At 50.1% G+C, this 23,071-nt stretch overlaps 1 protein-coding gene across 1 annotated transcript in view; it reads right to left on the minus strand.

Moving 5' to 3' along the window:
- Positions 1-23,071, minus strand: part of ZFHX3 (zinc finger homeobox 3) — a 181,580-nt gene that overhangs the window by 73,695 nt on the left and 84,814 nt on the right. Inside the window, 1 exon segment of the mRNA XM_075765694.1 lies at positions 2,821-3,052. Coding sequence (XP_075621809.1) covers positions 2,821-3,052 — 232 coding nt within the window.

Here is a 23,071-nt window from a genome sequence, read left to right on the forward strand (position 1 = left end):
CCCAGGACCCCTTACAACATGATCCCTCGAGCCTGCTTTCTCTTGGTCACAGCACACCAGGCTGGAGAGCGAGGAGAGGGATGATGTTTCACACTACTGCTGAGGCAAGCCAGCAGCTGGAGCCAGAACAGCAAGAAAACAGACCAGCACAAGAAGGGGACGGTTTTCTGCCAGCACAGCCCTGCCCTGAGCACTTGCAGTTCTACAGGGAGAGGAGACAGGCACTAGTCAAGGTCCTGCCCAGGGCCTCAGCCTTGCCCTCTGGGTTTCGAGCATCTCCCAGCACGGAGACTGCTAGGTATGCGTGTATTCCTGCTGCGCATCACTGACACCCAAAACTACAGAAAAATAGCAAAAGCCAGCTAAATAATAAATAACAGCAGTGGTTTCTAATGTGTTTAAACATCACAGAAAAAAGGGAAGGACCAGCCTGTTTGAGACAGATATTTTTACACATTAAGAAATTATACTGAATAAATCAAAGCTGAGAAACAAAGCATTGTTGCGCCCTGCAAGAGGCTGACCTTACCCACTGCGAGGACCACCCCGGATGCCGGGTGGTGCCCCCGCCTGCCCTGCCTCCGGGACTGGAGGCACCGGCACGCCCCGGCACTTGCCAGGGCTGCCCAGCTCCGGCTTGTGGCATCCCAACGCCTTGGGGTACGTCCTCAGCCCAGCCGCTGGCCTGGGGCAACGGGGCCACTCCTTTATATTCCAGTTGATGTTCTGATACCGTAATGGGATCAGAATAGACGGAAGCATGCGTTCTCCCCCACGGGGTACTACAGCTTCTCGCCCAAATCCGCCTCCTGACCAGCGCCTCGTGCCTGCGGCTGCCAGCGCACCGGCGAGGCGTGCCTGCTCAGTCTCGCTCAACAATGGGCTGGAAGAGAGCTTGAAATTAAATATCTTGGGTCAAAGCGACCTGCAAATAGATCAGAGGTTCCCCCCCTCCCTTTGCATTCTAGAGAGTCTTATTCTTGCTTGTATTTTTAACCTTTGAAATAAAATATGATAAAGAAATTCTTAGTGCCTTGTTTGTTGTCAGTTTTTGTTGAAGAACCAACAAGCTGTTGAAGAACCAAAAAGTAAAATAGTTCTAAACTGAGACTTCCTTTCAGTGACTTGTCAAGGCTTTTAGTTAAAAAAATATTGCATTTTTTTTAAATGGTCAACAAACCCTTTTCCCTCTCCGCTAGTCAGCTTCTGCGCTCTCAGTACCTGCAATGTCACAATCCTGGCAGACACACAGGGAAAGATAAGGTTTCTAAAGTAAAAGACAAAGTAAAGAAAAATTTCTAAAGTAAACAAAGATTTTCAAGATTGTTCTGTATATCACGAAAGGGCAAAGCTGGTTTCTCCTCTCTTTTCATTTTGCTTTTAAGAAAAATCACAAACCATCCAACACTGGTCAACATATCCTTTTGAAATCTGAATGTTTTTCTACAGCAGAGCATCGCAGAGCAGCAGAACGGCTTTAAGAGCCGCTGTCCCCTCCGGGATGGCGCAGCAGCCACAGCACGCTTTCACTGTCACCCTGACCTTTGGGAAAGCGTATTCCATGCCCTCGACTCCCTGGGCCACCGAGTTCACAGATCGGTCACTTTTTTCCATGAGACTGAATTTAACTCTTAATGAAAAAATGTCCTATCTTACTTTTCAGGTGTTTTGCAAATATTTCTGATCTTTGTAACAACACAGCCCAGGTCTTAATTCAAGAGACATTCCTAAGACCCCCGTACACGTATTCTCCTCCCACTGGTGCTGCTTTCCTGTCTCCACGCCTTTAAGCTAAGATCACTTTCCTTGTCTCCATGTGCATTAACTGCAGAATGCCACTTCCTCAGAGCACTTTTCTGTGAGATTTAGCCATTTCAACAGCAGTCAGGGAGGAAAGTCCTGTTGAAGTGGAGAGGAGGGCTGTGAAGGCTTTTGCTGGCATCCCCCCAGCTCCAGCACCATCACATCCCTGACAGCACATGTACCGGCTGACTCAGGCAGGCTCTCCTCCTCCTCCTCCCTCTAAAGAGGACTTCATGAGATCTTGCTTTTTCCTAACATAAAAAACCTGCTTAACTCTTTAAACGATTAAACAAAGTGCAGTGTCTGTTTTGCCCAGCCTAACTGTCCCCTTCAAGGCATATTTCCTCTTGCCAGATTCACAGCTGCAATCCCTCTCCCATTATCACTCCTTTCTGGATGAGCAAATGCTTCATCCAGGCCCTTTGCTTTATCCACCTTGTCAAGAGGAGACATGGAAACCAGGCAAACATCTGCCCCTTCTCCTGCCCACCCCTCTCAACCAGCTCCTCCTCCTGATCCAATGTGGCTGAAATACTAGAAATCAATGAACAAGCTGGGACAGGATCTTGCCGGTGCTCAAAACATCACTTGACACACTACAAAAAGTACAGTACGCTAATTTGTTAGAGTTGTCCAGATGTGGTGATATCTTTAGATGCTCACACCACATTCCACTGTTTAAGACACTAGCCTGAGCAAACATACACGCTTCTACACATCAAAGTTGTGCTCAGTCCCACTGGCACAGAGAGGACCACTTACAAGTACGAAACGAAGCACGTGCGTATTTGGTGCTTCCAGCCACCACCCGCACGCCCTGTGAGGTCTTGTCCTACCTTGGGGCAGCCGGGACTTCCGTAAGATATTACGATATAATCCCCACAACAAGGAAGAGAAACAAGAACATCACCAAGCTTGACACAAAACTGCACAGAGGGTCTGGTGCTGCAAGTCAAATCCTGTAAGGCAGAGGAGCCAAGAGCCCGACCCCATTCATGCAAGGGAGGCAGCACTCACCAGCCTCGGCAGCTGGACACTTCCGGATGGTGAAGATCTGCCCCAGGTCTTCCTCTTCTTCAGGGAGACCTTTCTGGAGGCGCTGCAGCTTACGTAGGCTTTCACTCCGCTGGTGTTTCATGGAGCGCACGTGCTGGATAAGGTTCAACTTGGCCTTGGTGGAGTAGTTACAGAGGACACAGTGATAATAGCAGCTTTCACCCTCAACCCCGCTCTCGTGATGCTGAAGGTGCTGTGAAGAACAAAGTAGAGAGATGTGAATTTCCTGTATCGTCTCCAGTCTCCCCGGGTTAGTCCACTGTACACTGCTAAAAGCCACCTGGGAATTAAGTAAGAAACCACATTTTGACAGAGACACAGTAAGATCAAGCCTGTTTATTCTCAAGGTTCCACGCGCTCTCCTGCTTAGAAGCAAGAAAAACGTAACATGCTGAAACGAGCACAGAAGCAAAAATCGAGATAGGCGAGATCATCTCCTTCAGTGAAAGAAAATACCAGATCCAACATTAACAACTATTCACGACCTACGCATGGCTAATTCTTTCATATTTAAAGCTTATCCTGGGAGGGGATCCAACTTCATGTCAAAGAGATAAAATTAAATTTGATAAATTCTCATTGAAAACTAAGAAGAATAAAACCAAAGCAATCCTAGAACACAATGAACCCATTAGATCAAGAGGTCCTGGAAACAGCATATGGAAGCGGAGCGTGGAGCGTGTGCCATCCTATCCATCATCCAGCGCTCCGTTCCCTGGCATCTACGTTTTACTCCCTTGGAGCTGGAAGAAAGCAGCAGCCTGGCCTGGAAGACGGCTGTGACAGCCGTGACCAGCCAACAGTGAGCGTGCAGCTGGGTATCACCGCAAGAGGTTAGCACGTGGAAAAAAAAAAAAATCTTGTCACTCTCTGAAGCTGTGCTATCACAGCCAATATAGCTAATTCAGGAGTATTATACCTTGATTACTTGACAAAATCTATCAATTGTCTGGCAGAGAGGTCCATGCTGCGAGGGAAACGAATAACTATTTTATGTCATGGATTCCAAGGAGGTGGCAATTAGTTCTTAAAACCAGAAGGAAGAATTTGCTGCTTACAGCTACGTCGGCTGCCGTGGCACAGCCGCTCTCTGTCCAGGTGGGGCAGGGTCAGGGCTGAGAGTTCATAGTAACTTTCCCAATTCCCACAGTAAGGACTTATCACAAGTTGAGGCAAAACGGATACTCAAGTCAAACGACAAGAAAGACTCCTCAGTGAAGGCCGTTTGGTGTTTCCACCACACACCTACATTTCAGCTAAGCATTAATCCCTGCCAGCTCCTCCCGTCCAACCTCAAGATCTCTTTTTGCCTTCTGGGTCACTGCATGAAACCCTTTCCTTGACAGGCACTTCACCCAAGGCACGTAAGTAAAGTGATTTGGGCACGATCTCAAGGTTTGTCAATCAAAAATATTGCCTACGTGCAGCCAGGACCTTCTGGTAAAAATTCTGACGTGTATTATCTCAGTTACAGCTAAGATAAGATTAAAGACACATATTACCCAGCGCTGTGTGCTTAGCTAACACGGAGGAAGGAGAGCCCTCTGAGTCTCAGAATGATTAAAAATAGGATAGGAGCTGATGCTGAGGCTTCTGATTGGAAGGGCGAGAGAAGAGAATAAATGTATTCTAGATCTGGCTAATTAGACTAGCCTCTTTTGGGATCGCAATGTATTTAATTAAATTCACTGTAATATTTGAAGAATCCACTAGGGCACTAATCCCACTGGTGCCCTCAAAAGATTTTTTGCTGTTTTCCCTCATAAGAACTTCTTCTTCCTCTCATTTCTATTGTTTGCATGCATTACCCTTTTCCTGAGCCAAAAAAAGGGAAATAGCTTAAGACCTAAAAAGCTAAGGTTAGCGAGCCAGTCGCAGGAGCCACGCGACCGGCTGGCACGGCCCAGCTTCACCAGCCCAGCTCTGCCCTGCTTAGCTCCGGTCTTGGCAACAAAATCTCCCCGCCGCCCCACCTCGCCGCAGGCTGGGGGTCTCGCTCCAGGAGACGCAGGGCAAGCCCCTTCTGCCATCAGTCGAGAAGCGCGTCGGGGAAGCCCCTGTCCTACAAACACCGAGTTCAAGCTCAGAAAGCGCCAACGGGCTCAGTAGCAGCTTCTGCGAGATAGCAGAGGAAATCCCTAGTGAGCAATTAGAGAAAAATCTGGTCACAGGTTCAAGGAAATATTAAGGACGTGGTCTCTGTGGGAACCAGAGGCACAGTCTGTACTGCTCTCGTTTAAAAGGGAATTTTAGGAAAACATTTGTTTTAAACAGTTTAATAAACATATCTTATTTTCTGCTCTTCTTTTGCTCCCACTCCATGCACGTTCAAATATCCCTTGTGCTTGGGCCAGCTTCACCTGCCTGTCGTGCTGGACGAGTCAAGACCCGAGGGTGCCAACACCACCAAGCCCACCCCGGACGCGGTGCGACATCGCGCGCCTACCTCCGATTCACGTCAGTCTTCCAACGGAGGAAAGGAGCAGGCCAGAACAAGACAACATGACAGATGAGCAAGTACTAGCTGTGAGCTGCTGGAAGTGATGAAATGCTGGACAAATACGTGTAGTTATTGTCCATCATACTGTTAAGCTTTCCCCTTGTGAGAATTTATCCATATCACAGAAAACAAATTCAAAAAATTAAGCCAGAACCTTGTTAGAAGACAAATCAACTTGAAAATCAAAGGAATATATTGTTCCTAGGAAAACCAACCAAGTTCTGTCAGAGAACATTGATTTCTGCAAGTCTGGGGGGGTGTTCGCCCCCTCCCTCTCAACGATAGGAAACTTCCAACATCTGGTTCTTCACGCATGGCATGCAAAATATTGATCAGGTTTAGTCAAAGCTCCACTTTAAATCAGAAACAGACAGAGGAACGCTCTGATGGAAACCATACGGCTCACAAGTACAGCTTCCCAGGGGGACGCGGGCTGTTCCTGTATGTACACCAACCGCAGCACAACACCGTGCAGCTCACACCACCTATTCCTACACACAAATCAAACCAAATCCGGCCCGTCTTCCATTGGCAAAGTGCTCGGGTCTCTGGGCAAAGCTGCGTTCTCGCTCCATGAGAGGAGGGTCCCGCTCAGAGACCTGGTCCCCTCCATTTGCCACAACCCCTGCGCCGCCTGCCCCCAGCTCTACCACCGACCGTGCCTGGGGAACACTGGTCCCGCACCAGTTAAACACCCCAGGCTTGGTAATTCTGTCTCAGTATCAGGGGCACTTTGGCTCTGCCTCACATGCTCCAGGGCCGTCTCCCCTGGGCACAGCCGCATCGGAGTAGGACGGCGAACAAACGTCCTGGGCTGGGGAACAACCGCTGGGGAGAGCTGTGGCCACGCAGCCAGCCCGGCCCGTGGGGGAGGCACCACCAACCGCTGCCCTGCCGGTGGCCAGAGCCTCTCCTTTAGCTTCTCACAAGGAAAACGCTGTTTCAGGGTCACTCCGTACCGAACTGCACTTGCCGGGCGGCCGTGCTCACGCTGGCAGCCAGGATGGATTCGGTCCTGCCCCACACGAACTGCCTGACGAGCGTTTTGGGCTGGTTTAGCGAGTATCGCATAACAACCTCCCCCTTCCTCTGGGTTTGGCTGGAAGAAGTTGGCACGTTCGGAGGGTCTGAACACGAAGACAGTTTAAATAAATGAGAGAAAAATTATAACTTGTGCTTATACGCACCGCAGAGCGCTGGGGGCCAGCAGACAGCAATCGATGCCTTTGGGGCTCGCGCTGCGCACAGCCCCCAGCCCCCCAAATGCAAGAGGAGAAACTGCACACGGGCTGCGTCGACGCCAGCGGTGCCTACAGCCCCTCAGCGTGGCCATTACTGGGGCAGGCGGGCAGGTGACAGGCAGGAGACAGGCAGGCGAGCGCAGGCACAGACCGGTGTGGGCAGGAGAGGCGCCCGTGCGAGCATGAGCGAACACGTGTGTGCCAGGATGAGCTGACCCACACCGGACTGATGGAGTGACTTTCCAGCCCTTGCTCTCTAACATCTGGCTTAGAATTATTTTCTTCTAATAAATAATAGCATCGTGAATGTTCACAATGTATGACTACGGAAATCTAATTTTCAAACAAAGGAATGATACCATATTCAGTTTTTCTTTGTTGCCACCTCCATTCTTCCCCCCAGACTTTGCTTATTTTACCATCTATATTTTCCCCATCTAACACTACCTCGCCCATGGTATTTTTCAATAATGATGGAATTTAATACGACAGCTGTATGAATCTGTCTGCAGGCAGTGCTCCTCACCTCCATTGCCATGTACCTGGAGATGAGACCAGGACTGAGGATCCATGTTGCCACTACTACAAGTGACGAACGCTCCTGCTGAGTACCCGTGTAGGTGTTACTGTAGTCAATGTTCAACATTTAATCTGATTTCTAAAAACTTTTGTATGTATTTTACATTTAAAACTATGTTGAATCTGTATCTGCTCAAAACCTCTTCTGTATTAAGTGTATTACAGCCAGCGTGCAAAGAGCCCGACTGAACGTGAACAGACGATCCTCCCTACGGCGCTCTGTTGCCAGAAGGCACGATGTTATTTCCCAAACCCTAGTTGCTATGTTTAGTGGGTCAGACACTGTTCTGGGGGACATTGAACTGTAACCCTAGCTCACTGGGGAGATGGATAACTATGTCATGCTTTTGATGTTTGTTATTCCTTAGAAAAAAGGCCCAGTTTCCATGCAATCTTAACTTCATCTTGTCCAATGTGTCCCCTTTGGAGGGCCCTAAAAGCTGCTCAGGATGAACCTACGCTGCCAACAGTGGGACCCTCACAAGCCGTTAAGACCAACCATCTCTGCCAGTGGCGAGATCCCACCTCCACTCTCAGGCAGTCCCGACGGTAGAAAAAGCAGTAGGACATGTTGGAAAGCTCTCTGCAAGCTCGAGGATGGCCCCTTCTTCTGCAGACCTCAAAACGACAAGCAGCAGTAGAAAGAAACCCCGTCCATGCCCTCAACAAGCAGCCTGTGCTCCCCTCTCTGGGGCACAAGGATTTCCTGCACGTGATGTGTCTGCAGGTAGCAAAAGCAGGTGAAATAACAGGCCTGGGGGAGAAAACACGAAGTGGGAAAATAATCTCATGAACTTCATGCAACAAGCAGAGAACCAACGCTAACCAGAAGAAAACCCTCCCTCACCACCAGCAGGCTAACAGGATCACCAGCCACAGCAGTGACCCAGACCCTAAAACGACTGCTCCGAGATCTGTGCAAGAGCGCTTACAGGGACAGCCAAAGCAAGTCCACCGCCCCGTGTCTACACAAACGTCCTGTTGGCTTATATGGATAACCAACAAACAGTCTAGAGCAATCTCTTCCAAATCACTTCTGATCACTTTCTCCAGCTGGCGCTCGCACTACAGGACACTCCTGCCGCAGAATCGGAGGCTGCTGAACTACTGAGAGCTCCTTTAAGAAACTCCACTGAAGTTATCAGTCTTGAACATCTTTGGAGCAGTTTTTTTTCCACATATAACACTCTTCTTACCACTGAACTCAGCACGACGTCTGTTCTGTTAGAATGGGTAAAATTAGTAGTGATTTAAAAGAATTGACAGATGCAGCTGAGGAAGGAGCCAAAAATCTGCTGGCAGGTTACAAGAGCTGTGGAAGGGAGCACGGCCGTAGACTTGCACTGCTCTCGCTTCTTCCTGCAAGCACCCACGGCTGACCCGCATCAGCGACGAGACCCAGAGCCAGCGGGACCCCTGCCGAGCCCATGGCGGTGGGACACCGAACCAGGGGAGTGCTGCAGAGGTTATGCGAGATTGAGCCACACAAGGTGACCGTGAAGAGCCAACACCAGCACGCCCTCCGTGTTCAGGAGGAGGTGCTGGAAGCAGGCCAGCCCGACGAGCACATCCTCAGTACCAAAGGATGCCCAGGGATTGACTCTTCCTCAGGGTGAAGTCAGACATGGGTAATTAGTAACAGGCTTGGTAGGAAACATTTCACATGCCAGCAAGAACCGTGCCTGTGACAATGTACTCCTGGGGAGCTAGACGAGACGCGACCCTTACACCAAAGCTGGAGGGGAGGCCACAGGTCGCCATTGAAAGGGACCAGACCCTGCAGCAGACCTCAGAAGCCTCATAAGTGTCTCCGGGCCCCCGTGTGCCTCTGATCTGCTGCACGAGATAAATCACACAGTCCTGGAAGAGAAGAATCTGAATTTTTAATGAAAGTCATGTGGATGCAGCTGTCTGATCCCAGTCTGTTCCAAGTACTCCATAAAAGTCAGAGCTGGCCCATCCGTCTTGCTCTCCTTTCACACCTGCAGCCCCGGATGGAATTTCCTGGAGCTGACGGAGGCGGACGCAGCACACAGCGAGAACACATGCTGGCTACAGGCTGGAAAGGGCTGGTGCGCTCGAGCCGCCCCCCGACCCAGATGTTTTGAAAGGAGGAAAAAATTGATTCTCCATACGGGAGGTTCAAAAGATGAACTTACACTCTTTCGTATTCCACCTACAATTGTTTATTGCTTCTGAAGAAGTAGCGTTACAAAACCCTTCCCTCCTTCCAGCCTCTCCAGCTCCTTGTGTAACAGCTCCTTTGCTCAGCTTGCTGACTGTGGAGTTTGGACTCACGTGCCCACAAGTTTTTGCAGTTTAGTTTGTGGTAATTTGAACAGCCTAATGGTGAGCATCACTCCCCCACCTCCAGCTAGAGCTTCCTCAGTATCACCCAAGGCCTTAAAAACATCACCACGAGATGAGGACAAGGAGACTTTGTACAAAAAATTTGGATTTTGGTTTCTGATCTCTTTTTCCTTCCAAAAGGCTGGAAACATAGCACTCCCTCCTGCCAAAGAGGCCGAGATACTTGATGCAAGTCCCCGAGTCACACGGAAAGGCTTAAAGAACACCACCAACCCCCCCAATTAACAGCCAGTCCCTACGCTTTCCCCTTCTCAATCCGTCCTTTCCGTGCCCTCCAACCCTGCCTGGCGTTAAGTGAACGTCCCCAGTATCGTGACGGGGCCAACGCAGAACCGAGCGTGGCTGCGCAGAGCCCCCGACCATCGCACTACGATCCCCCAACCGCGAGGCTGCGAAGCGGGAGGGAAGCAAGAACAAGGACTTTCCTCAAAAAGGAGCCCAGCAGCAACGCACAGGGCAGCTGAGCTGAGACCTGCCGTGCTGGGGAAAGGTCAGTGATGATGGACGAGGCACAAAAAGTCTCAGTGGCTCCAAGTAACAGCTGATCATCCTTGCAGCACGGGAAAGGAGCCGTCCCCACGGGGTCCCACCCAGGCAGAGGCGATGGGCCGCAGATGCTCTCCCACTGGCCACGAGGCTGGTGCTTGCTGTGCTGAAACACTTGCGGATTCCCCCATAAAGGACCCCAAAAGGCACCCGGCAAACTGGGTTTGCTCCACCAGCCCCTGAAGTCTCATTAAAAGCCAAATATTGCTCAGCCTAAAGATGGAGAGCTCAGCATGGATTTTACTGAACGTTAAATCAACCAGCAAGCGTAGCCAGCAAACTCTGTGGCACTTTAACTTTAAATAATGCAATAATTATTGAATTTCCTTTTTATAACCGAAGTGCTGGAATGTAAACAATGGGGCTGTAATTGCAGGAAGGGGGGATCAATAGAGGCAATCGTTTTCAGCCATGTTAATTGTAAATACAATTGCTCCAAGATGTCAGCCTCGTTCTTCTCGCTCCCAGAATCATCCTAACGGATGACAGAGTCCAACTTTCCCATTACAGCTGTTCGTTCCTTTAAGAGGTTCTCAATCAGGTCTGATCAATCTGTCAAGATAATGCATGGAGTAAGTAAGACTCTTCCAAACACAAGCTCCCAATCAATAGCCCGGACCTGCTTAATGAGGAGGGGCTAAAGCCCAGAGGGAGGCAACAGTCCCAGCTTCTGCTCGGCTCTGGCAGCCAACTTCTTCATGGGGCCCTACTAAGCCGATCAGCTCCTAACGAGGACATTGTTTATGCAGGCTGTGATGAGCGGCATCCCCACACATTCACAGTCCCCCAGGGTCAGTGGGCAAAAAATGACAGAGATTAACAGAAAACAAGAGCCAAGAAAGGTTGATCTTGTATCCACACCCTCCCCCACCTTCTTAATTGCACAATAAACCTGAAAGTACTAATTAATCATTTGTTAGAAGAGATCCCCAAAGATGAAAAAGCTGTTTGGGACCACCGAAAGTATAAGAGCATCACTGAGATTCCTCCCATGCACTCGAGGAAGAACAAAGTCCACAGGTACAGCCGGTGCTCGCCCAGCTGTGCCAGCCATCCCCTTCCACCCCCGGAGAGGCACCGACAGCCAGAGGCAGCACGATGACATGTCAGCTGGAAACCTCCCAGGGGCAGGGAGGACATGCAGAGAGAGGTGAGGTAGCACTCAGAGATGCCATTCTCCATCGGTATTATTTAATTCAGGGAGCACACGGGTATCCCTTCGTACAGCTGGACACTATGCTATACGCTCGCCAAGCAGAGACGGCTGAGCAGCCGAGAAAGGGAGAAAAGAAAAAGGTCTCAGTGCACCTGGGCTCCTTCCTACAGCTGCGAAACTTTCTTTTCTTCCACTAGTGCATTACAAGAGCTGCGGTCACACTGCAACTTTCGAGAATTTTCCAGATCCCTGAATTCTCCACAGCTCTCCCCAGGGAGGCACAGGCGTAAGCACTGCTATATGTGGAGATGAATACAGGAGTGTGTGTATTGATCTTGCTAATTATAGTGATAAAAACAAAGCACAATTGAGAGTACATTTCCTATCAGCTGTTCTGAAAAGTGCTGCCCTCAACCTTGTGTGCTCCTGCTCTGGCCATGGCTCCCACTGTGAGACCCGCGACAGCCCTGTGAGTCCGCACAGACATCACCTGCTACTCGCCCGAGCACCTCTGACAAACATGAACCCAGCAAACTTCACATGAAGTGTACTCTCCTGTTACAAATGAGGGACGTGAGGGATGTCAACTGCGAGCCGAGCTTTGCACAGCAGTTTTTGCAGAGCGGCACGGTGGTTTGGTGATGGTGCTCTGGAGCCTTGCAAGTTAACCAAAACCTGAACTGATGACATTTTGCTCCTCAGAAAAACGTATAGTTTTGTCACTTCATATTTCCCATGGATGCTGTCATCCCTGGGGAAATATGACAGAAAAGCTTTGTTTCTAAAGCAGTGCTTGCAAAGTACTGTATGGACAGCAACAGGATGAAGTTATAAAAACAGCAAGAAAATTTTGGCCACAACCCAGCAACGTCACCAAGGAGGAGGTCAGGTCTTCCAGTCCACTCTGTTCTCAGTGCTAGGGACAGCCGAGGAATTCAGGGAGCCTTATCTCTCCCAGGTTTAGGAAAACAAACAGGAAAAGAAGAGCTGAACATGAAGACAAGACAGTAACCAAATGCAGGCTGAACAATCCCAATACCCAGTTCTTTCGTTTTCAACATATTTTGTACATATACTTGAAAATAATAAGTTCAGTGTGAGATGTTAAGCTGTGAACACTCAGGTGAACTAGAGCAGCCTGTGAATATAGAAAAGCACCGGATAAGAGGCAAATTGTATAATAAAAAGGGCTGGTGGAACCTGAAAAGACAGCAGGATAAAAATCTGTTGTCCATATTGTAATTACGCGGCCGTTGAGTGATTGAAAAAGGCTTTCCGTAACACAGAACAAGACTAGGACTATCCGTACAGGTGATGTATTATTTCCTCCAGCAGCAATAGGAATGATCCATATGTTACGCTGCGAGGGATCTCCGAGGAGGCTCTGCGCATTCGAAGGCACAGCACGTAACACGCACCTGGTCTTGTGTTGTTAATGCTGGCTCAGACTTAAAACAACCACCCAAAACCCTCTCTATATGTGTCAAGCCTGCTACAAAAATTTAAATTGAAACAGTGGTTTTTCCCCCACACCAAGTCTTTTGGAAAAGAAACCACCGCTCGCTGAAGGAGACGCTTGGGACCGTTTTGCACCCAGAGCTGAGAGGCACCCGCGTGCGCTGGGGAGCGGCACAAGCAAACCCCTGCAGACGGAAGCGGCCCCGATGAGAAGCGGCTGCTGGCACTCGGCAGGCAGCAGGACGGGCGCGGGGCTGAGGCCCCTCCAGCGAGCCCTCACCAGTCCCTTCACGCCCCGGCTCAGCTCCCGGTGCCCCGGCACCAGAACCCGTGCACCCAGTTAAGGAGCACCGTGGAAGCGAGGTCCAGGCGGGACGGGAGGCACCGCCGCCAACACCCCACGCGCAGCACTCCCGGACACGTGCGCGGTAAGGGACCATCGTAATAATGCTCCATAAAACCATGCGGGAAATTGAACCAGCAACAGAAAACCACACTGAGTTCACGTTATTTAATAAAATACTACAGACACAGATTAACTTCCCTCGCCCAGTATTTATTGTTTCATCTATCTCTAGAGAAGTTACAAGCACTATGATAGACTGAAGATTTCCTTGTTTTCATATAGCTTCTTTATAACTTCCTACAGCAATGTACCACATTGAATCCCAACAGATAACCATACAATAACAACAATACACAAGACAATTTTTTAATCCTCTCCATAAATCGAAGAATATCAATATCGAAGAGATGGATGACACAACTTCCCCTCACCAAAGCCAACAAGGATGCATTTAGGAACAACAGACCAAGCTCATCCTTTGTCCACAGTCCTCACAGAGAAACATTTGGGAGAAATTATTTCCAATTTTTCCAATCAACTAGAGCACTCCATGCAACCTTGGCCAATGAAAGCCCCAACTCTGTCCTCCTGCCTCACCGCAGCACCCCTGCACCACAGAAACGCATACTCCTAGACACGAAGCCATCAGCCTTTCCAAAACTCCACCTGCAGTGCCGTACGGCAGTACCTCCTCAGCAGGCAGGTCATCAGGATCATCACCAGCCTCTCCTCTGCTCCAGCATCCCACACAGCACCAGCCTTCTCTTCATCCAATGCCCCTGACCAAGCCGGTCTTATTGGGTCAGGCCAGGACACAGACGGGTCCTGGAAAAAGACCAGGCACTGTCTGCTCTCTGGGACACGTTAAGAGCTGCTACAACAAAAGGAAAGCTGGACAGCGGCAGCAGTGGTGGCGGTGTAGCTATGACGGTCGGAAGGTGCCGGTGACACAAGGATTTTGAAGAGCAGGTGATACGGGAGGAGGCAGAACCAAAGGAGGCTGCTGTGAATTAGTACAGCAGAGAACGGAAGAGTAAAGAGGAAATGCATAATATTGCTTGAGTCTTGAAGGTGAAATTAAACCGGTGGAGCGAGGGTACAGCAGCGAAGCCCTCCCGGTAGAACAGCCCTTCTTCAGAGGCGTAGACCGCAGGGCTGGGCACCAGCCAGGCAGCCACTATTACAACCTTTGACGCAGTTGCAGTGCATCAGTATACCCAGAACACAAGGACAGGAGCACCATCTGATTTCAGACGAGCACTGTGAAGGTAAGTTCATTAAGTGTCTGTGAAACACACAAACAGAACACAGAGCACCACAGAAATGCCCATGAGAAAATAAATAATTCTTCATTCAGTGAAAGCTTTGGATTGTATTAGACAAAGCCTGGGGCAATGTAATGAAAGAGGAAGATAAAAAGAAACGGAATAATTACTCATTCACAGAATGAGGCAAGAATCCTACTGGAAAAATACGTATGGAAATACTTATAATTAAAAACTATAATAATGCCTGCACACAAAGGCCTGAATTAAGGCAACCTAAGGTCTGATATTTTCTATGTTTAAGACGGTTGTGAGGGCTTCTATGAACTGAATAGACACAAATGTGTCTTAAGAATTGGGTATATAAATTCAGGCAATCATTCCATGCCCAATACCGCTGAGCAAGTGCTGTGTGAGGAAAGCCACCAAGTTCTTGGTGAGGAGAAGCCTTCCAACTACAGCCTCTCCGAAACTGGAGAGGAAGATCTCTTCAGCCCTTGAACAGGCAGTGGTTCCTAGCACAGGTTCACAGGCCTGGTTTCCACCAGAAAGGGCACGTCAACAACCCATACCAATTTACGGCAGCAGAACCGTTTGCCTCATGTATTACATGCACGTCCTCCAAGCAGCTTGCAGCCTATGAATGGATTGGGTCTGCTGCTCTAACTTCACCCGCAACAGGCTCTTAGCTTGCAAGGCTGCCAGGCGTAGCGACAACGTTTCTGCATAACCCCAACGGACACTGGTATGGGAAGTGCAAACCCCCCAGCCACCCCGAGAGGCTGGGGCTGGCATAGCCTCCCGTCCTTGCCACAGACTTTTCCAAGCCTCTCAGCGGAAAAGGTCAGTATTGTGCACCAGCAGTAGATCTGCTTTTTATTCATCACCATCAGCTGACACCCACGCAAGACACTGTCCTTATCAGAAGGGCAGAAAATGAACCACCTGCATGTCATTGCCACAAAAATAAGAGCGGGCAGGGCTGTACAGAGCTGGGGAGCAGCCAGGGGAAGTTGACGATCTGGTGGCACTGTTGGTACAGCCCTCTTAGCACCACGCAAACGGGAAAGTGAACCTGAAACAAAAGCCCCTTCCCTGGCTGTTAGTCTGCATTCCCAAGCAATGTAAGCCCACACCGTTCTGCCATCTAGCCCGTGGCTGGCACAGCACCGAGCACAACACAGAGTGAGGAGGGGTTTCAGCGCCTGGACCTGTTGAGGTTCCTAGCAAACATGAAGCTCTGGCTCCCCAAGTTCACATGGTGCTTTCTTTTGGAGCTACTGTAACGCTGATGGTAATGTTTGTGCACAATTTCCTATAAGTATCTAAAATCTAATTCAATTGTAGTATACTTCTGTAGAGGAATCTACAAGAGACCAGAATTGCTCTGAATATTAGTTGCAGCTATTCCCTCCAAGACAGACTACAAAAAATGGAAAATACAGAGCTTGTAAAAGTACGCTGAAGCAAACAGAATAAAACCTGAGATGATAAATGTCTCTGCTCTTCGGTGCTGCCTTTGTTCAAGTGTACCTGCATCCACTTGTATTTGCCATACACAGGTACAGAAACTCCTGGGAAAAGCCAGGCACTGTATTTATTGGTTTTAGCAATTCTGGATCTGCAATTCACAAGGTAAAGTCTGCAGAGACATACACAGGGTAACTGATAAATACTACGAAGGCAGCACTAATCAGCATTAAGAGTACTTACCGACTGCTGCAATTCAGAAATAAAATGGGAGCAGCAAAATCTTTTTGGAAGCAGTGTCCGCTCACAGCAGAGAAGTGCGAAGAGATGACAGATTTCTAAATCCTATTTATTAAATTGCATATGTAACTCCATTTACTCCAGAAGCCCTAAGATTCTCATTTCTGTGACTGTGTGGGATTATCTTCTTTGCAAAGATACTTGCTTGGGGTTAGCGTATGCTATCAAGAGGCCAGTATATGGGTTTCATGTCTTGCTAATCCACTTGCCCAGCCCAGATCTATTTCGATAGGTCTATCTGGGCAGTGCAGTGCATACGCCAGAAAACCCAGGTAAGTCAAAACCAAGGAGGTGCAACAACAATAAACCCAAGGTTCTTACTTTGTGAGACTACAGGAAACGCGAGACACGCACAAGCGGACAGAAGCTGTCCGTAACACAGACCCAATGACACAAAACCACCATCTACAGAAGGACTCAAAATTCTTTAAATCTCCCCCACCTATGGTCAAAGCACGCTCAAGAACTGGCTCGGGGACAGCCAGTCTTCTCCAAGGGACTTCTGGCAGAGCACATGCATCAGCATTTGCTCCATTTCTAGCAATGCAGCTGGTGGTCAAGTGCCAAAACTACTCCAGAGTACTGTCCTTCTTCATGCCTCCTCCTGCAGGCATGGATCCTGGGTTCATCAGCAGGTACCACAGGCAGGTACACTCTGCAACCACCCACAGAAGTACAAGCACAGTCCTAATGTGACATACCTGTATGCAACACCCCCAGACTTACAAACAGTCCCACAAACGCCGTGGGCGTTACAATTTAAATAGGCACTTCTCAAACTGGGACACCCTCAGGCTTTTTGCTGCAGAGGATGCAAGTCATACCCGGAGGAAGGCGTTAGTCACCCCAGGAGAGCTCCCAGCTATTCTTCACTCCTCTGCTTACCCTGCCTAAGCATCCTCATTCCCCTGGCACATATGTGAAGACTACAATAACTCTTTGAACCAGTTTCAAAAAAGAAACGATCGTTGATCCAAAAGGTCAAGACCTGCAGAAGTAGGAGTTTCTCTGCAGCACAGGCTGGGGGACAGGAGGGCAGCCGGACAGGGCTGCAAGGAGACCCAGCTGGAACCCAGGCAAGGGGACAGGACATGTCTGCCTACAGCATGACCCAAGTGGCACCCAGAGGCTTTGCCACAGCCCTGTGCCATCACCCACAGCCCTGTGCCTTGCGGGCATGTGATGTGATTCTGTCTTAGCCCCCTCACCCCTCCTGTCTCTTCCCTCCCCCCTTCACTGTTCTCCTACTTTTAGCTAAATCTACCTCCCAAAAAGTTTTTAGCGTGATGGTGCAGCTCCTGCCCTGCTGGCGCTCTCTTTTTTGCCCCTGACCAAGGATCCGATCTGCACCCTGACAGCAATCGCTGGCATGAGCTCAGGCTAGTGCCAAGTCTTTGCACGGTGCCAGCACCACCCCGGTTTCTGCAGTTAGCCCGGAGACACCAAAAACGGTGGGAGGAAAGGGCCCTCGCCCCTTGCAGACATGGGCAGCTCTCGCCCTGCGCAGAGGGACCCCAGCCCGAGGGAGGCTGGAGGGTGCCCCAGGACCCCACATGCTGCCAGCGAGTGCCCTGCCGGGGGTCTCCGGGCTGCCCAAACCTGCAGTGTGTGGGGAGCCCTGCCAGACACGGGTGCTTCAAGGCAGCCGTCGCTGCATGTGCTGTGAGCTCCAGCAGCGGAGCTGCGAGACGCCGTGCCAGGCGAGCTTGTGCCGAGAGAGAGACGAGCGCTGCTGCGCTCCTTCCCCACCAAAAACCCCGAGGCCTCCTGCGTGTACGCTAACCACAACCCTTTGAGAGGCTCATGTATTTACAAACTGAGGCATGTTGAAATCAAAGGGGATACCATATGACATAATTCACATTAAAATGTCAACAGGCTGACAATTTATAGAGTCAATCCACTGAAGGTGGGGAGAACTAAGACGCGGTAATTGTTTAATTCCCGCTTAAACCAACAGCAGCTTTACCTTCAAACGTGGTACAATGTGCAGGGCCTTTCAGGCGTGCTGTCAGCCAAGTGATGCCAGCCGCTGGCACTTGGCCAGGCATTAGACAACAGCGTTAACTATTTATAGGCACCTCTCACCAGCAGCCAGCCGGGCGCAGGGCTGGGGAAGGCAAGATGCTGCTGGGAGAAACGGAGCTCCAGCCCACCCCACAGCAAATATTTGCTGTCAGCACAAGGACAACCTGTTTTTCAGGAAGGCAGAGTCCCTCGTTAGGGCACTCAGCAGCCGCGGGTCCCATTACCGCTCCTCAGCGAGGCACGGCACGCCTCCTCCAGAGGAGGGGACGACGCTGGGCTGAGCTCTGCGGGCACCGGCTAACAAACCCGCTTGCACAGCGCCTGGCACCGAGCAGCCCTGACCTCGGCTGGGACCTGCGAACACCACGGCAGCAAGACAATGGAGGTATGAAGTGCCCCAGCCATAAATTATTTTAGGGCTCACGTGAACTTTTTCACCCCAGGTAGATCGCAGCAGCTCTGCCTGTATCAAATACCCGGCGCTGTTTGGTGAGACACGACGCCTGGGCCACCTCGGCTTGCTGACATCCCCTGCCCACAGCCAGGCTGCTGCGACACATCTTGTAGCCTGCAACAATGCGTAAGGAAGGCAGGAGAGAGAAATGTGCACCACTGGGAAAAATTTTACCTGGATAAACCACAGCCAATAAATTTTCTATAAATGCCAGCTAATGCTGTCCCTTTGAGAGCAATGGGAAGGGACTGCGAGGACTCCAGAGTCCTCTGCACAGACTTGCTGTCTGTACATAAACAGTAACACCTCATTCTCTCTTCTACCTCATTAACTGAAACGCATTAAAACAAGTGTGCATTGGGAGCAGAAAATGAGACTGTTAAACCAAGCTGATATAATCCTCATCAGCTGTGGGAAATGAGAATACATCCATTACGCTGAATCAAGTGCGCCAACTGTGATTTACCGATAATGTTAAGACCCCAAGAAAGATGCTCTTCCCCCTCGACCGTATCTCTCCTGCTCCTGGCACAGTAGGCAGTTCAATCCGCCGTCTGTTTGTGTTGTATCTGGAGCACTGGGATCCCTTTCCCCATTCCAGCAGCCACCCTTTGGGCCCAGCGCTGCAGACAGCCTCGTACAAGTCTCCTGTCCCAGAAGGTCTCTGCTCAGCAAGAAGCAGGGAGCCCTCTGATTCTGTACTATGCAAGTGGAATAAAAGGCCAAGCCAGCCAGCAGAGCATGCGCCCAGAAAACGGGACATTTCAGAATCACAATTTCAAACCGGGACATTCGCGCGCAGGGTGAGAGTCTTTGACAACGGCAGGGTTTACCTCGGGTGACGGACATGATCCCAAGGCGTTCACACCTTGCCTTAACATTACCAGCCTGCGGAGCGGCAGAAAGGGGAGACAATACCACAGCATCTACATATACACCCACCAGCACTAACACTACTGCGTCGCTATAGGAGTCCCCTTAATCCCCCAGTTTAGTGATCAAACGCAGCAGGAGACTGAGTCGGGGGAGTCTTGTCAGAAGCAACAAGACCTGTCACGCAGTGACCACTGACCTTCGGCAGCAAGGGACCAGCTCCGCACGAGGGTAAGGAACTGCTCCCTTCTCCTGGGGGGCAACCAGGATGCGTCCCTACCCCTACGAGCAAAGACTTGCTCGAGATGTTGGAGAAACGCTCGTTTCTTCTCACCCCAGGGAACCCTCCCGATGGCATGGGAGGCTGCGGGAACCAGACAGACCACATTCACATCAGACAGATGAGCGGCTCCAGGCCCTCCACCAGCCTTGGGTTTGAACTGCTGACCCCACCGGAGAGGCTCAGGTTTCCAAATTTGCTTTTCCTCATGCCAAGTGGTGCTTCTGGTGCGGCAGGACGGGGTCTCCTCTCCCGACACCTCTGCCTCCCCTCCGTACTTAGAGCAAGAACATAAACAACCACTTCAATATTCACATCTGCTATGTCAGAGCTTTTAAACCAAACCTAACTATTAAACGCATTTCTCTCTGCGTGCAGTCTGTTTGGAGTGCAGTCTAGACTTGGCTCTCCGGGACTCGCTCCTCCCCACCAACCTCGGGGAGCAAACAGGACACACCAGGGCCTAAACCGGCAGCTTCCAGCAGCCTGTGCAGGCATTTTGAACGGGGTCCATGAAGTCTGTTTAACCAGCATGATGTGTGCAACAGAATCACAAAGAAACAGGCATTTAAAGTGACATCTGTTGGATTAATTAGCTGTGTAATTAGCCTCCCCTCTGTGGAGATAGGCTTTGTTACTGCTGCCTGAAACTTCCCCAGGTGATTTTCTTTGTAACCATCATTCTCCAAGCATGAGAAAGAGAGGAGTGGGTGGGACAGGATTGTAATGCCTGTTCAGAAAGAGAGGCAGGAATAAAGTCTCAAGGCCATTAGGCAGCTGAAGGGAAATAAATGACCGCAGGTCAGAGGACCCTAACCGCCACAAAAACGTGGTGAAATGCAAACAGGTCACGTGCATCAATCCTTGCAAATTCTGTACTGTGGGCAGCCCTGCATGAGGGATGAAAGGAAGGGATGAAATTCAAATTTTTACATTCTCCCCAATTAGATCAGAGCACCCTGGCCTCTGCCTCCTGCATGAGCTCTCCACTCTTCCCACCTCCCGAGCCAGCAACGGGGGAGTCCCAGCCGGCTCAAAGAGCCGTGCGACAAGGCAGTAATGGCGTTTCTACCTGAGCCGCTGCAGCCTGTTCTGCTGGGCAGAAAAATTCTGAGCTAATGCTTAGGACAAAGAAGAAACCAGGATCCTGGGATTAACTGCACTCCACTGATGATTCAATGGCCAAATAAAGGTACCTCCTTAGAAATTCACCTCCCTGCTTTACATGCAGACCAAGAGAGGGGAGGAAGGAATCGGGGCATTCATTTCTGGTGTCAGGACAAAAGCAATGTAACAATGGAGCTGTACAGCAACTCCGACATAAATCAAACTAGAACCTAAGCAAGTATTTGTAAGTGCAAGTTGATCCCAGCAGCTTTTCCATATTGTGCCACAACATCCAGACTTAATTCCTCATAGCTCATGGCAAGGGGAAGATTCAAAATATGGTAGTGAGAAGGCAGTTTTGGAGACTGATGACACAGCACTGCAAAAAATTAACTGACTCTGATACCTGCTTATTATCTTTACTTCGCACAGACACGCCAAGTCCCTGCCAGAGCCACGTGAGCTGGAGCCTGCTCCTCCTAACGCATCACCAGCATGCCGGCTTACTACGTCCCGGCAGAGGGATCTGCAAACTCCTGGAAGGTAGTAAGGGACAAACCGGTATCACCAAGCTTTTAAATAAATGTTCGCCTACCATCTTGAATGCTGCCACCGCCCCCCCGGCACTGCCAGCACAGCGGAGCACGGCCCAGCAGGCCCAGAGCTCCCCGCACCGGCTCGGGCCGTTCAGGCGACGGTGCCCACACGCCCAGCGCACGCGGCCGCGCGCTGCAGCAGCGGTACGGGAGGGACCGCTCGCGCTCTGCCCCGCAGCTCTGTGGTGTGGGCAGCAGTCTTTGGCAGAGAGGCAAAGTAACCTGGAGACAAGTATCTTCACAACAGCTGCAATAAGGTTTACCGGAGCTTGTCCAACCGTACCCAAAGGCACAGCTTTCAGAGAACCTGTTGCACAAGTGTAATTTATTGCCTAATTTGAATTGCAGAACTCGGCTGCACGCATTACAGGGCAAGGCCAGAATTTTTAGGACTGGCAAGTAGGACCAAAAGAACATTATGGTATTAAGTTATGTATTACACATACATTATTTATTGTAATTTAATGAATTTCCTAGGAGATAGCAAACAGAATCTCCCATGCTGTTTCCACAGTAATTTTGAGGACTTTAACTGTTACAAAGTCTTATTCAGAAATAGCTCAGTTATCTCCAGAGAGAAGACGACAAAGTGCCTTGTAGCTTGGTTGCACTAGCACAGCCTTACAGAAATCAGCAGTTTGTGCCACGTCGCACAGAACAGGTTATGGCCTTCCCAGCTTGCAAATCAACCCACTGCTAGAGATGGATGTTAATGAATGGCCATCCATTATTTAATAAGCTCGTCATCAAAGTGCCTGCAGCTGCACTGCTGTTACCTGGCCAGGGGTTACCCACGGTGCTGAATGCCTGACCCTACCCCAACCAGGAAAAGCACTTAAAAGCGTTTCCCAGGTCTTCGAGGCATACTGCCCAAAGAGAAAAGTGGACGCCCAGATGGGATCGTCGGGCAGGGAACCAGAGATTTCAGCAGACACTGGCAAGCAGGGCCTTACAAGCCCCGCACTGCAGCTTCAGATACCAGCTTCAGCCTCGTACAAAACTGTCCCCCCATCTCCTCCGCCTGCTAGCTCCAGCACTCTTACACCCAGGCTTGCTCCAGTCCCACACGCTGGTCTTCGACTACGCGCATCAGGTGCCTGCGGGAGCATCGGGTAAGACCCTGACAAACACGTTGGGTAAGACCCCAACAAACAGCCCCGCTGCCTGACTCGGACAACTCTCATTTCAGCTCTCCTGGCTGGAGCTCCCCTTGCAGTGCTAGATCTGCAGGCAGGACAGTAAGTGGCCACACACGCTGCTGTGCCAGCCTGTACTCACAGTGCCTGGGCACCCGGAAAAAAAACACAGGTCCTTTGGATCCAGACCAGCATCTCTGACAGACATTCACCCTCCACGCTCTCCTCTGCAGAGTGGCCACCTCCCACATCAGGACAGGAGTGACAGTCGGTCCCTGACAACGTACACACCACAGCCACAGCCCTGCATCAGAGCAATGACCACAACTGCCGTGTCCTCACCCTGAAAGTCTGCACAACAAGCACCATCTGAAATAGGAAAAATTCCTGCTTTTAAATTTCAATACTCATTCACATGTTCAAAAATTACTGGGATTAAAAAAAACAAAACTTAAACACAGACAGAACTGGCACCACGCATGGGGAAAGGTCATACAAGATTCACAG

The sequence above is a fragment of the Balearica regulorum genome, chromosome 13 (genome assembly GCF_011004875.1).
Source record: "Balearica regulorum gibbericeps isolate bBalReg1 chromosome 13, bBalReg1.pri, whole genome shotgun sequence".
Lineage (NCBI taxonomy): Eukaryota > Metazoa > Chordata > Aves > Gruiformes > Gruidae > Balearica > Balearica regulorum.